General features: G+C 32.6%; 1 protein-coding gene across 1 annotated transcript in view; it reads left to right on the top strand.

Moving 5' to 3' along the window:
* The window catches only part of LOC149559709 (uncharacterized), a 66,802-nt gene extending 65,674 nt beyond the window's left edge, over window positions 1–1,128 (top strand). The window contains exon 4 of the mRNA XM_089824257.1: window positions 411–1,128. Within this exon, the coding sequence (XP_089680383.1) occupies window positions 411–955 (545 nt within the window). The 3' untranslated portion in view covers window positions 956–1,128. The remainder of the gene's footprint in view (window positions 1–410) is intronic.
* Window positions 1,129–17,223: the final 16,095 nt, after the last annotated feature.

The following is a 17,223-nucleotide window of genomic DNA, read 5'->3' as shown; positions in this document are numbered from 1 at the left end:
AGTATTCCATTAACCAAGAAAGATACACAATACTCATGAACATAGATCAATGAATTTGATTAAGAAAGATACACAATTGAATTGAATCCTGAGAGTAATATTTCAACAATAAGGGAAATGTATAATCTATGATATATAATATCTGATTTTTGGGTGCACAGATTGTTGTAGTAATATGCACTGAACTCTTAATTGATACTGCGGAAGCTAACCTCGAGATGATACAATTGGACAGTCGGGAGATCTAATTATGAAAGTCTGATAGACATTGATGATTATGTGTTTAGAAATCATTTATTGATTCAAGTATGATAGATATTGACGATTATGTGCTTAGACATTATTTAATCGAACTTGATGTGATTTAAGCTAGGTGGCAACTGACATGGTTTCGTGTTTGGGTTTTGCAGCTAACATTCGAGAATGGGAGGATGTGATCAACCGCACTTTTTCTCAGATGGTACTATGTTTTCCTAATCGAGACACAACAATTAGTGACAGGGCCATGGAAACAGCAGGCCAGTTTGTTCAGCTTTTTGATCTTTTGTTCAAACTACATCTGGAACACACATATGCTACCATGGTAGAGAGGGATCAGCTTCATGAGAGAGTAGCAAAGGCAGTGGCCGAGAGAGACCAAGCTCAAGTGGATCGAGATAGACTGCAGGTCCAACACGATGAGGCTCAAAACAGAGAAAGAGAAATGCAGATAGAGATCCAACAGCTACGTGCTAAGATAGATGAACTGACAGCAGAGCGAGATCATTTGCAAGGAGAGCTTGAGGCACTTAGAGAAATGAGGGTAGCAGATATACAAGTATGGCAGAGGATGGATGCACTGGCAGTGGAGAATGGTAGCTTGAGAGAGGCATTAGGGCGAGTAGAGGGGCGCCTAGAGGGGTTCATTTTAGCACAAAGGAGCAATTTACCCTCCCAACCTTGCAATCATGACTGAGACAACCTTATTGTATCCTCCAAATCCTAGACCACCTTCATAAGATTGAAATATCACCATTGCTAGACCAAGTATGAGATATGGGTAATTATCAATTTTGGGGTGTTGGTGTTGTAAATGGATAATTGATTATTGGAAGGATCATGTGTTTATGGGAAAATGTGTTTTGGTTACATTATGGTATACATTTTGGTTACATTATGGTATAGATAGATGCGATGGTATGATAATCATTTGGTTTATGCTGATGATTGTTTAAGCAATTAATATAAATTATCAATTCAACTGAATCACGCCGAATACAGGAAATAAACTTAGGTGATTAAAGGAAACATAAGAAAAGGAAAAAGCCATGCGGACGATACCAATTTAGAAAGGATAGATAAGGCGTACAAAGGGTTACTGAAAAGACAAAAAAACAAGAATATGAAGAGTTCATAATAAGAATAAATAACTAATTAGCATTGAACATAAAGTTTGATATATGACCATTTTTAAATATATGTATTGGAAAGAATGAAATATTAGAATATAAGAAGGGAACATTAAATAAGATGTGTTAAAAAAAAATACTGAAAAGTATATTCATAGGATTATGATTATAGGCACTATGGGAAAAGAAAAGAAATCATCATTGACATGCAAAATGAAATTTCAATCGAAGTATGAAAACTTAAAGTTGAAAACATGCAAAACAAGCATACTAAAAATTGTTAAAAGCAAGAAGTTTTAAGAGGCTCCTTGAATTGTTGTCCTCTATTCATAGTTAATAGTGAATAGGACAAGTTCTCCCTTGAGTCTATCTTTCACATGTACATTGCATTAGGTTTCTCTTAGAATGAAAAGAGTAATGGATAACATGTTAATTATAAGGTCATATGAGCTACTTGCAGAAGACCAAAAGATGTCCCAAAATATTTAAATAATACTAATGGCGTCTTGAGCTCTTGCTATGACACTCATAATACAATAATGTCTTCAATAACTATGTGGAGAAAGACCTTGAAAAGAACTTTCAGGCTTTAGAGGTATACCAAACTCAACATGACAGGTCAAAGGATGTGGACACATGGGAGATAAAATGCTTGTCTAGTAGTCCTAAAAGGCAAGAGGATTACTTTGTAGATCAATTTTTTTTAAAGAAACAATATAATAATTTTGTTTGAATTGCTAACTTGGCCATTGGATTATACATAGTAATGAGTAGAGAAGTCATATTGGGTATGGAACATATCTAGAAACTTCTTCACCTAATTATTCTTGTAAGGAGAGTCCTTAGTAAAAATAGAAACAAATGTAAAATGCTACTTTTCCATTAAAAAGAGAGATATAAGCTTTAGCGGTAGTAGATTTAAGTGTAATTGCCCCCTTCACATTGTAAATAGTCAATCATTATAATGATGAAGGCACAAAGTAGAAGGAGAAATCTTATAGAGAAGCAAGACCTTGCATATAGAAAGTCCAAAGTGAATTAAGAGGCTGAAGTTCCTAAGTAGGAACATAGATAGGAATCCTATGTCAATGTTGGAATTTCTTTTCACAAATTCATGGGATATAAAGGTTGTTTTGCAAGTGTCTTGCCATTGAAGAGTCCACATGCACCATTATATGACAACTATAGAGTAGTAGTGATTTTTCATTTGCCAAGCAACATTATAATAGGGTGTTATACTTGTAGTATACTACATTTTGAAAGAAAAATGTATTGAGGAACATTCTTGTGGATGCACACTATTTTAGAATAACTAAAAGAAAAACTTGTTAGAAAGTAAAGTCCACCAAGATAATTGAGAGGGGGTGGGGGGGATTAGTTATCCAACTATTAAAACGTTTATCAACCTTATTAATCCTTGACCATGTGAGCAATATAATCGAGAACCATAAGAAGATACACATACAATAACACCATATATGTTAATTAGGGAAATCCTTGATCAGAGGGAAAACCCTAATGGGGATTGTACCCACAAAATGATGTAATAATATAAAAGTTCCTTGTAAGAGGATGAAAATTTTTAGGAGCCAATGAAATACATTTAGTACATATTAGTCCTTGTTAGGAGATTCCAACCCTGTTAGGAGTTGTAGAAGGCAGATGGACCCACTGTCCAAACAACATCAAGGGTAAGATCATTGAACTCATTATCCAACTGATCTCTGTATTATTTCTTACAAAATAATAGAAATGAAATAAATCGAACTCCTATGTCCTCTTGACTAGACCAAAACCTCTTCTAATCTCAATATCAGATCACCAACTTCACATCCAAATAATCCATTGGATTGCTCATACGCATTTACCAGCTTCACATATCACTTGTTTGATACAAATGGAACACTCACTAGTACATTTTGACTCATTTTTCAATGAAAATTGGTCTAATTTTCAACTCATGTTAGTCAACTTTTTGACCAAATGCTTTGTCGCCTTTTTTTATCATCAAGAATTCGACCAAGTCTTGTAGGTGTTGGAATTGTGACGATGTAGTTGGTCGAAAATGATGTCCCTTGTTAATAAGACCATTGGTCAAAATTTCAACCAAGTTTGGTCGAAATGTCAACCAAATCATCTACCAGGATGCCAAACCCACGATGACATCATAGTCAATGCTTTGGTCAAAAATTCCACCAAAGATTGGTCAAAAGTTCAACCAATGCTGGCCCTTGATCGACTAGGATGCCAAACCCACGATGACAATTTTGACAAATCTTTGGCAAAAATTTTGACCAACATGTTTTGTTTAAAACTTTTGTTTCTAGAAGATAAATATCCAAAAGTAGTCACCGACAATAGCCTGGTCAGTGATTAGTTTGGATATTTATCTTCAGGCCTTTGGTGAGTATACCACCACCTTGAGATGAGATTTCACAGACCTATATTGATGTCACTATGAGTGGCTACAGATGGATGAGGTTCCCATCTATCAGGGTTTCTCATTCCCTGCATCTAGACCACAGAGAGGGAGAGAATATATGTTATTGCTTAATTAAATGAATCTAGCTACAAGAGAATTGCAATGCCTCAAGTAGTCATTGCTTGAGGAGATGTAACCTCGGACTCACAAGTAACCTTAACAAATCATCAAGTCACTCACTTTATTTCTCTAAAATAGTACATAGTAGACAATTATAGTAACAACTTAGCAAATAAAAAATCAAGGCAAAATTTAAGTATATCACATGTGCATTGGTTGATCCACCAACTATTGGCAAAACTAGACTTTATACATAGTCCAAGAAAGTGAGCTTAGTTACATCTTAAATTTTACTCAGATGTCTTAGTCATGTTTGAACTCTTAATCAACAAACAAGAATACAAGAACATGCAAGAATTACTACATGAGTTAATGAAACATGATATTATCATCTTGCAAACTCCTCCAGATCCTATGGGTGTCAATTCATTCCAAGACAATGTCAACAAAGTTTTCTGGCAATTGCATTTGGTCTGTGTCCTCTAACTTCTTCCACATAGGTTTCAAGGGCCCTCTTAACAAACAAGCATCCATTCACATTATACCATTAATAACAATGTGATAGTATAATAACCATATTGGACAATCACATACCATAATCATTCATTATATATAACATATATATCATATTAAGTGAAAATATTGTCCACACATTAAAGTTTTATGGAAGTAATGAATAGGATAATTAAGCTAAAATTGTACCAATTGCAAGACTCATAACTTCCCCCATTACACTTTTAGTTTTCCTCACACAAACAAGGACCTAAGATTAAAATATACCACATCACATCTATAACCTATGAATTTTTTCTTAGTATCTTTTTTTATTGATTTTAATTATTTTATTGTTTTGGTCTAAGTAGAATTTTTTTAAGAGTTTCAATGTCTGCCATCTCATCATCAACATCTTTTGCCTCCTCCCCTGCATCATCATTCTCATGGTCCTGCCAATACACAACTTAACTAAGAACATTTGAAACTTCATATAAAGCACTACTATTATTTCAAGCTTACATGGAAAAAATGAAAATCAATCATTACCTTGTGTTGATGTCTAGAAAATAAGCAGGCATTTAGTATTTACTAGTTTCTCTAAAACAAAACTTATAAAAGTTGAACTAGACTTACACTAAGTGGCATATCATTGTCGGACAAGTCGTATTCTAAAGAAACTTAAATTCCTCATCCTGTCACCTGCATCTCTTGCCCAATCAAAACCCACAATGCCTTGCAACATCAATTCATCATTCCGCAAAAATCTCATACCAAAATGTATTGTGCCCTTCAATTGCAATAACTCATTGTATCTACCTTGACTATTTCAAAGACTATTTCTAACATGACTAATAGATGTGTATTGTATGTGAAAATATGAAATAGTATGGCATGTTCTCTGCAACAAAACATATTGTGGTTGTTTGGGGGAAGAAATCATTAAAATGAGTGCTCTTCTTTGTAAAAACCACTCATTTGAAAGTTATCAATTTAGGAACTAGCATGGCAATGGGCTCTCAAAGATCATTTGGCTATAATGAATTTCCTTTCTTTGGCAATAAAGATGTAAGTCAACTTTTATTGGTACCTCCAATCTTTACCTCAGAGATTTGATTACTTCTAAAGCTAAACCAAACAATAGATATATGATGACATGATGGAGTTTTCTAAGACATACATGTTGGCCCAAATTTCCTATATAGTAAAATAAAATGAGTACACCCATTATTTAGCATAGTAATATAGGATACATTTTTCAGAAAACTCTTACAATTATAAAGTAAGCAAGAAGAAAAGAAAGGTCAAATCAACTAATGAATTGAAAAATAATGATTTGAAAAAGCTTCAAAAATTAGATTTTGTAACATACAGTAGGATACAATTGATATTGATAAACATCTTACTTGGGATCTTGAGTTATGTGATGCAACACAAATAATGACTCTGCAATCTTAGGTCGTAGAAGGTTATGGCAGTCTACCTATCTAATTATTATGGCGGTTCGCAAGGTTGTTATTTCTAGCGGTTCCATTACTAATATTGTTCTTATTGATAACCATTTTAGTAGATATGTAAAATAGTTAAGGGAGTGTTGATTATTTTTTATTAGATTATAAAGACATGCCAGTACAAAAGAAGAGAGCAACTATTTGAGCCACATTTTAGGTACTATTTTTCAAGTAGAGTTTCCTTATTATTGCATATAAGTGGATGATAGAGTTAAAAAAATCAACAAACTTTGAGTTGAGAATATTCAAGATTATAGGTACAAGCTACAATGGAAAGTTAAAGCATGAGAAGCATTCCCTTTCAATGGGATGGTTGCTGTAGAAATCTATTGAGATGTTTAAATAGAAAATATATTAGACATGCTTTGTGAGAGATTAAGATAAATAAGCACACAAGACTAGCACATGACTTCTACCAAGGCACATGTTAAAGTGCCTAATACCTATATTAACATGCATAATAGTTTCACTATACGTCTAAAGTAATCATCTCTATAGTGATTAAAGACAAACACTAATGTTTCACCGGTATGAAAATCATCCAGATGCAATAAATATTTGGTAAATTTTTAATTTTATAAAAACACACAACTGAATACTGAGAAAACATAACAAATGCATAAGTCAAAAACCTCAATTGATAACAAGAAGTCATATTCACATAATTAATAATAATAAAATAAGGTATCACAACAATTGTATAGAATTCATCTACAACAAATTCTAAAATGTGTATATGATATTTATTAACAGTGTGTAGGACATCTTTAGGGATTTGATTTTTGCAAATGCTTAAGCTCAGTATCTTTTCTTGCAATGATTTCCTTCAATTTAGAAATCTGTTCCTTGAGATCCCTAACATCCTTGCTTTCCTTGTTTCTATGTGTAGCACCCAGTTCCAAGCTGGACACTCTCTTTGCAAATTTCAAAGTGTTGATTGTCTCTGAGTAAGAGCCAATGTTTGGATTGAGATGTACAAACATAAGTTCTTTGCTTGTTCACTGAGGGAATCTTGGAATTTGGGTCAGTTTGCTGTTACGATATGGGACATGCACACTCTTATTAGCTAAAGAAATTATAACATCCCCAAGAGAAAAGAGAGATTTGTTTATGTGTTTTTCTTCTTTAAGTATTTCCCCAGTGACCTTTGACTTGTCAATCCTCTCACTCCTAGCAAGATCAATCAAATGAACGCATCCTCTTACACTTGCTCCACAAGATAAGTTCGTCCCTTTTGGTGGAACTCAATATTTTGCAATTATTTGTTCACCTTTTACCTACTTTCATTTCTTACCTTTGTATGTCCTAGATAGATTTTGTGATCAAAATAAGGAATCATTTATTGCTTCTCTTTGTGTTTTAATAGAAAATAACTATTAATCACTGAAGTCAAAGAATCCTGTTGCAGAATTGCACTCCTAGGGCTTACTCATCACATGGAGATATCCATTGATTGATCTAGGCATTGGTCTTGTTTGAATTCATGAAAATATTCTCATTTTTGAGATTATCGCTATAGCTACAACGATGGGGTATTAGATATCAGGGTATCTTTCAACAATTGCAGTTTGGGTAGCTTGAAATAGGGTATGATGTCACTATATAATATAGCGATTGGATTCATCATTGTGCGAAGAAGATTCATTATCGATATGGCGATGAGCGATGGAATTGAATTATCGCTATAACTTAAAGCAATATATCTCATTGGTGAGTGGAAGATATGGAATTTTAGTATAGCGATGAGTGATAAGTCTTTATATATCACTATATGTTATAGTAATCATGATCTATCATTGAGTGGTGAGGGCACAAAAAGGATATAGCGATTAGCAATGAAACTTGGAGATCACTGTAACTTATAGTGATAGATGGTTGTATTATTAAAAGGACATCACTGTGAGTTGTGATGATAAGTTGAATGTGATCAGTAATCACATTTTGTATTATGGAGATATAATGATCAACGATGAGGTGTGGGATATTGTTATATGTTATAGCAACATTTCAAGTGCCAATATTGAAGGCTGAAGTTTTGATATCACCATACCTAATAGCAAGAAGGTGTATTGGAGATTATAGATGAAGGGTTTCTAGTATAGTGGTAAGCAATGGTGATATCGCCATTTTTATAGCAATAGACATGAAGTTAGAAATAATTTTCTATTTGTGAGAACAAGCTATAGCAATCATAATTTCATATATTTATATCATTGAAAGTTGTGGTGATCAAATGTTTGAATATGTTTCATTAGGTACAAAAATAAGTGCACAAAATGACTTCTGATAGCTAGTTCATTTGCTACAATGATAAAAAATGGCTTTATGTTTCAATTCATGTGGAAAGTAAATGTAATAGTGCAATCTATTTGGTAATAAAAGATAATCATTACTAGTTTGAGCTCATAAATTCTTAAAGGAAAATTGTGAGATTGTTGTTTGTATTTAGTTTTTATAGAGAGTTGTACTCAAAAAAAGTTTTAGAAGGTTTCATGGAGAGTTCTAGTTCTACTTAGAAGAGGAAAGTTAAGAAAGTCAAAAAGGGTAAAAATGATAAGAAGCAGAAAGTAGATGATGAAGTGCCACTAGGGAAATTGAATGAAGACCTCATTGAACAAATGTCTTTTGTAGGTTGTAAGTCAAGAAGAAGCAAATTCACATCCCTAGACAAAATTGAAGACAAGTACAATGACATTGGAAATGTATGGACTAGGACTAGGGGTTATGAACTCTTTTTGTATCATTATGTGAAGAGAAATCACCAGGCACTTATCTATCATCCTTGGGAGATGAATTTAGGAAAATTGATAGTGGCAAATGTGGTTGTGAATGTGGAGTTACTCAAGGTCATTATAAGAAAATATACTGTTGAAGAAAGATGCATATACTACAAGGATAGGGAAAAATTCATGGAGATATCTATGGAATCTCTAAATGAAGCTTTTAGACTCACTGGCAGTTTAACTAAAAGTTTGCCATTCATAGAATTGAAAAATGAGCATGAGAGGTCAGATATTTTATATATGCAATGGAAATTGATGTTGCATAAAATAAAAAAGGAGCCTCTAACTATAGCAGATGGACCTCCATTCAACATCAAAATATTTAAGACATACTTAGACATGACATACTAATCATGTGGACAAGTAGGAGGGATGGAAGCACCTGATTTGATGGAAATTGGGCCCATGGTATTAGCATTAGACATTCAAATGCCGGAGCCTAGACCCTATGATTATGTAGAGTATGTTGCTGATAACATTCATACTTCTTTTTTTAACTTTGAAGATGTTCAGTACCCTGCTTTTGAACATTATTCCTTGCTTATGCATATGGTTTTATATTTTGGACAAATGAGAGGATTATGGGGTGAGGGTTTGAAATTGAATTTGAGGGAGTCTATTGGGGAAGTGAAGCCTATTCAAATGTGGACACCAATATGGGATTATAAGTTCAGTGTTTCTTGTTACCTTACATTTGAAGATCATTTTGATCAACCTTTGTACACATTGTTTGGACACCAATCTTTTCCCTCAATTAGCCCTAATATTTAAAGTTTTTTAAGACCTAGGGACAATGGGTTGGGAGAGAAAATCAAAAACAATTGGGGAGGCTGGTATGCATATGATTACTTCACTTGTATCATGACATTTGGGTTTGAAGGAAGGCCATATAGATTACCAACATTAGTGCTTGGTAGAATTGCATATCTAGAGATTGTAAGACATATGTTTGAATCTAGCAAACAACATTTTAGAGGTAAACAGAGAAAGTAGACTTTCCTTCCAATAACTTTATCTTTTGGAGACTTTACTATTTGTGCAACTAAGTCATATGACAAGATTGGAGAGAAATTGAAGAATGAATATCACATGTACACCATGAATTCCTAGAGTCATTATGATCCAGAAGGATACATTCAGACATGTAGGAAATCACATAAGTTGGGTGATTATATTCACCAAGGCATTGAATATGAGGAAGATTTCAAGAATTTGGAGTGGGAAGAAGTACTACAAAAGATTCAAGAATAAAATAGGGAACTGGAAGAATAAAGGGAAAAATCCAAAGAACAATTTAAAGAAGACATTAAGAAGATTCTAGATTCCCTTGTTCCAATTTCAAGAACTATAGACAAGCCAGTACTTCAACCCTTGGAGCATGATGTGCATATCCTTGACAAGATAAATACTAAGAAGGATGAAAGATTTTTGGAGTCAAGAATTTTTTTAAATAATGATGCTTTTATCAAATCCAAGGAGTTTATAGCCATTTTGTATAAACATGAAGACAAATAATTGAGACAGAATATCCAAAACATCTCTCCTGAGAATGAACAAGAACTAATGACAAATTTGAAGGAAGATATCAAAAGAGAAGTTGAGCATATGACTTTGACAAGAGGAAGGCAACTATTGAATGAAGTAGGGGTGATGGTTATTCTTGGTTGGGATTTGAGTGAATCATACATTTTTGATAGTTTAATTAAATATGGTAAACAAGATATGAAACTTGATGTACAAGGAGTCAAAGATGTCATAATTGGTTCAAGATTTGTGGAAGATAAAAAATCAATGCTGTTGTGGGCCTTATACCCCCCACACAAAAGTGCACAAATTATTGATGTTGATAAGGATTTTGGTCACTTTATGACACTGAAAGTAGGGGCGACAGACCTTGGCAAGGTTGTAGGTGTGCAAGTGGACCTAACATTGTTTAATCAAGTAAGTTTGAAGTGACAAACATTTGAGAGGGATAACTCGAAGACATTATATGAAAATATGTTAAAGTTAGGGAAGCCTCAAGTGAAACCAATGATACAATCATCTTTTGATGCTCTAAGAATTGAATTAAAGAAATTTCAAGAAGAGAATGCAAGATTGAAAGATGTTTCAATGATTAGAAGAGAAGTCTCTGGCACTCTGATTAGAAATCATTTTAAGAAGTTGTTTGAAAAATTAGGTTAGGTTTGGGATATTTACAGTACTTATAAACCCCTAGCTTTGAGACATAATGAGATATATAAGAGCTTGGTCAAATAAAAGAATAACATCAAAGAAGATAAAGATATTCAGAAAGAAGAAAGGTTGATTGAGGATCATACTGCATATTCAAAGGAATTTAAGTTTTCTTTTAGGTTAATGGAGGAATTGGTTATGGAACAAGTTATATATTGGCATGATGAAAATAGGAATACCATTGACCATGAGAGATGGATGTATATGTGTTATGTGATGTAGGAATAAGCCCCAGAACTTGCATAGAATGATGACTTGGAGATGTCAAAGGCCAACATGCAGATGGAGCAGATGTTTGAAATCGAGATCAAGGAAAGAGAAGTAATCAACGATACATATTTACTGGGAGATATCAAATATGTAGAACACATTAGGAAATGCAATGATTTTATTGAATCACCATAAGTCTTTTTTCTATAAACTTGTTTTACATGCATACAATTAATTGTCAATGAGTCGGTTAGTTGTAAATTTTGTAAACAAAGGGACATACCCTTTCACAATGTAACCAATTTGATGCTTATAATTATAAGGGTCAGATTTAGAATAGGATATCATATCATATAGAATTACTGTCAAGACATTATTCTTATAGTCATACAAAGAGAAGTTGATTCTATTGTCTACTTTGGATTTTGTCAACTATATGCACCAACAACACATGTAAAATTGTGGTGAAAGTATCTTCAAGTTCAATACAAAGGCTTATGTGCTTGATTGATCTTTTGGTGATATCATTCCTATCTCTTTCATTTTTTTTCCTTTGATCAAATATTCAAAGTTTTCTTTAATTGATAGTCCAATTGGGTGAATGCAGTAAGGGATTTCATTATTTAAAAACTATAGTGTTGTATTAAGTGATTAATCTATATTACTGTCTTGTTGAGGCAAGTGGTAAATCTATTGAAGATGGAAGATCGAGTACTTAATCTTCCTCTAGAGATTCATACCTATACCATAGAGTATCATCCCACCATTCTAGACCTACAATGAATGAAATTGATTAATTAATGAAGGTATGTTAGTTTGAGCTTCACTTGGTTTAGAGAATACTTTAATATTCTCTACTTAATGAGGCCAACCACATGAAGGTGGAAGCTCATCTGCCCCACGCCCCCAAACATCAATCTAAATTCCCCATTATAATCTAATTACATACTTCATTTATTCATTCATCCATCCATTTATGAACTATAACATTCAATCAATACAATCACATAACATTCAATAATATGCAATACTAATCAATACTTCATTAAAATGTAACAATATTCATTATCATGACATAAAAATCAATATTAATACGCAAGATAATTACGTAAACTAACATTCTTTCATTATCCAACAAAGTTATCAAAGAGCATTTTTTTAAAATCATTTATTCTTTTTGTTTTTCTTCGCTTTCTTAAGGAAAAGGATAATAGGATCATCAATATCTTCCTCATTCTCCTCCTATTGTGGCACAATCAATGCCAAATTATGATGCCTCCTCCTATTTTGAGGATCACGAGGCTGCTACACTAAAGGGGGCTCTATTGTAATAACAAGTAAATGGGTTAAGTTTACATACTCCTTTTTTTTTTTACTATTACAAGTATTCCATTAATCAGTAGAATGTAACATGCATTTTTCTTACCTGACAATGCCACATCAAGTACAATAACATTTTGATCCACTGCCATCTCAACATGTTGAACACTTTGAACATGCTCCACTCCTTCACCATGATGTTCAACATGCTCTAAAATATTCAAAAGAAGGTTACACATCAAATTATAATTTAAGATGTTAAATTGTATTCATAATTGCATAATTAATTTACAGTGGAATACTAATACCTCCACCATATGATGCATATCATGGCCTTCATCACACATAGGTTCTGTGATAGGATTTGAAGACTGCAATGAAATGTTATGCCCATTGTTATGCAATCAATTTATGTTGGAAACTAACACTAAAATAGAAATTTTTTAACTATTGAATTTGATTTACTTTTCATTTGACCAATTTACTTGTATCTTATTTGATGCACCTAATTATTGGGTATGGCTTTTAGATTCTTAGCGTAGGCATGCAACCACAACTTTATAGCCTCCTGTCAAGGCAAATTTTTTATCTTTATCCCTAGGCTGAACATTGAATTCTTTGCCCTATATCTTTTGCTTAATATCATCAGTTTGCATGTGTGATTTGATTAAATAAAATTATTTACAAAATTATATAATTTTTTTTAGTATGAAATTCCATTGGTGCTACTTACAAGTTGAGAGTGAAGATTCATATAGCCATTAGAGCCAAGTTTGTGTTGGCCAACCTTTTTTAGTTGTTTATGTGTCTTGTAGTCTATGAAAAGTTCAAAATATATTAGATTATATATTTACAAAGATCACTAATTAGTGCACAATTACATTCTAATTAATACTATCATGACATACCTTTTTTTCCCTTTTTTGGTTCATTTCCTTTACCACACAACCTTTTCTCTTTTGCATCTTCTATTATTTCATTCCACTCCATTGATGGAATCATAGGAGGATGCTCATACTTTGGGTTATCCTTTAGACCCCTTCTATATTGGTCCCTCAGTCTTTATATGTTTGGATGCTCTTTTGAGAAGTAGGGCACTGTCAAAAATGTTTTTTCTAAAAAGGTCCTCACAAGATGTAATGAGTTGATTTTTTTTTCTAGGACCCTGGTCATTCCACCTTTAAAACATAAATAAATTGTTAAATCAATAAATTTAATATAGTACAATAAATGGAAGAAAAGAAAAATATTGTAGCAATGATATGAAACTATGTACCTTTTATGTATGGTGGGTCCAAACAACTTCAATACCATTTCGAAAAGATGATAATAGAATATATCATTTCCTACAAAAACACAATGGATTATCAGTCCAAAATGAGTTATGTGTAAGTAAACTACAATTACACTATAAATAATAACAATTTTAAAGCACTTGGAAGCTTTGGTAATTTTAACGGAAACATAGTTTTCTTGTTCAACAATAATGTCCCCGCAAATGAACCAATACTAGTCACATGGATTGTTCCAAAAAATGGTTCAACTTCAGTAGTACTGATCTCTATTGTTCTATCAACTGATGGTGTATTTATTAGTGCACAAAATAGGTCCATGAGCATAAAATTTACTCGACAAAAATAATAATGCATGATTAGCACATTATAAAATATAGCAAAATAAGGTTTTACCAGTTGTACTTGGCATAGTTGAAGATGTATGCAAGTTCCTTGTTGTGGACAATGCAGTCGGCAATATCAGAGTGATGACCAAAGGAGGCCTCCACACTTCATCATGAGCTAAAGAAAACATTGTTAGCAAAGACACTTGCAATGGATAAAGATCAAATAGGATACTAGCTAGAAGTATCCAAAAATCAAAGTTTAGTGTTATAATGTTGATGAAAACAAACAATGTTGCACCAGTAGGGCCACAATTTTTTTGTTATTGTCATATTATTTTAGATGTACCCAATGAACTTCATGTATTGATTCTTTCATTTGGAGTAACAGATCCAACTCTATCACCATATCAATATGGGATGATTGGTTTCTATGGGAGAAATGGATAGCTTCTTATTGTGGTTGCATATACAAATGATATGTTTGGAATGATGGTAGTTGCAGTTGTGATTGGTTTCTATGGTTGGAAAGATATAATTCTCACATTTCATTTTTTGGTGCACTAGAGCTAGTTTGCATATGCACACTAGGTTTATCTTAGTATAACTATAGTAGTGCAAAAATTTGATGCAGGAATGCGGTGTACAACTGCTGCATTCTTTCTGTCTCATAGGAGTTTTTATAATAGACTTTGGAGCATAAATCAAACCGTGATTTTCAAGGGTGTCCAAAGGAGAAAGCCACATTGTTAACAAAGATATTTGCAACATTTTTGTTTTCATTTGCAATGGATAAAGATCAAATTTAAGTGTTATAATGTTGTAAAGAGAAAGTGTTACTTACATGAAGGTTGTGCACTACAACCCTCACCATATTGACCATGTTGTCTCACAGGTGTCACAAAATTTTGTAAGAAGAACACATAATATTTTAGATCATGATCCATAAGATACTATAAAATATAAACATCTATTGAAATTTATTATTGCTTAAGATTAATTACTGCTTACATTCAAAGAATAGACTCTAAGTATCAATTCATCTTTTAGTGCCTCTGTCTCCTCGGTTATGTTTCACTTGAGGAAAAGGTTAATAATTTCATCACTATACTTATTTATAAGCTTAAAGTCCATGAAGTTGGGGTCAACACTACACGTGATGTCATCTTCAAATGCTGCCCAAGTTTCAGATCACATTTGATCTGCTATCATTTTCACTTTTCCCTATCAATAAGTATCAAGTTGTGACATCAATATCAATAAAATTCTATCAAAATAACTCCAAATCCATAAAGAAAAGAACATAACAATATGACATTTTTTTCTATATAATTTGTACAATTACAGTAATCAAGGTTTAACCTAGTTAAAGAAGGTGTGTGAGCTGGTACATCCCCACCTTTTCCTTGTGGTATATCCATATCACCCTGTGAAAAAGATTAGTAATTCTTACCAATCAGTAGTGAAATAAAAATAATAGACTTACCAAAAGAATTTATTAATAAAACATTATATTGTATATTGGAGTCAATTTTAATTGGAGGCAATTGGTTTAAATGTTATACTTACTAGTCCCATGATACATATTTTTTTTGTATCTACATGATTCAAATTTTAATCTATTAGAAGCTCTTCCCCTACACTTATTGATTTTATCACACACACAAAAACATGATTTCCCTCGCATGCCTTGAATATACACTTCATCCACTTATTAGTTGCAAAAGATTGAGAACTATTTATAAATCCTGCAATATGCCCTATTTTTTTTGGCCTTCCATCAATATACATAGCGAGCCTTCTACTTTGATCAATTTCTTTGAATTGTATATAATTTGGTGACAATGCATACCTACGCATACTTTTTTTATATTGCACACTCCACATCCAATTGTTGTAATTGTAACAATGTCCTACATACTCCATCAATTTAAAAAAATTATTCTAATTGACTTTTATGCCACCCATGGAAAAAGGCCCAAATCATGTAATGAAGATGGAGCTATGCGATATATCCTTTCGTGAACAGAAAAATTAGTGTTAACTGGAGGTAGTTCCTTGGGTACCCATTCTTTTTGAAGATGTGTGTACCTGAGGGGAACCTTCCTATTGCCTTCACTCTCATTATCATAAGAACATGACCCCCCCTCAACAAGAAAAAAGTACATTTGTTTATTGATTTTTCTTCTAATCTTTTGACCTCTAGTTGATCTCCTAATTTAGACCTACTAGATGTCTCTCTTTTGTCTTCTATGCTCACATTTTCCTTACTCGAGGAAGACATATTAGACAAATACCTATTTGGTAATAGCTGCAATCCATAAAATGAGAAGATATGCAAATAAAAAATTGTATCTATAGGGTCTACTGACTTATACCTCTCGATCCATGTCACTGTGCAAAATCCTGGTCAAAGGCATTAAATAGCTTGCATATGTAAATCATTTATCTTAAGTTAGGGGTAAGTGCACCAAGTTGTGGAGCCAAAAGGGGGGTATAAGTAGCCACATTTTTTCTAAAATCAACAATTTCTAAACTTCGACAAGAATTTGAAGATAGTTATGCTCAAAATTTTAAAATATGACAAAAACAAAAGTAGTAGTCCTTTGAATCTAGTTTCTAAACTACTACTTTTTTTTCAAAATGGTTTAATTTTAGATCCTCAAAAAAGAGGGCCATAGAAAGTGGTACTATTTTTTAAAGAAAAAACATAACACAATGCAAAGTGTGGCCCCCCTAAAATTTTAACTTTTTTTAAAAAAATTGTTTAATTGCTCTAGTCAAAAGTTACCTAACATTGTGTAGTTTATCCTAGATTTTTTGAGTAATTTTATAATGTGTATTTTTTTATAATAATTTTTTTAATTGAAACACATTCCAAAAATGTGAAATATTTGTGTTCTCCCCCTACAAATGATTGAAAACTAATCTAAAATCAAAACTTCTTATTTTCAAAGTGTGTAAAATGGAGTCTAGTTTCTAGAAAACTAAGTTGTGAAATTCAATGAATGAGCTAAAATATATAGCCCAATTATCACATCTTGGTTTTTGACAAAAAATGGACATACATTCAAAAAAAATTATTGTTGAAAGAATTAGAATAGTTCAAATTAAAAATAAATTA

This window comes from Cupressus sempervirens, chromosome 4, assembly GCF_028749045.1.
Source record: "Cupressus sempervirens isolate cs-2001-9-10 chromosome 4, ASM2874904v1, whole genome shotgun sequence".
NCBI classification, from domain to species: Eukaryota; Viridiplantae; Streptophyta; class Pinopsida; order Cupressales; family Cupressaceae; genus Cupressus; species Cupressus sempervirens.
Note: the sequence above shows the minus strand (reverse complement) of the source record. Positions and strands in the feature narration are given on the sequence as shown.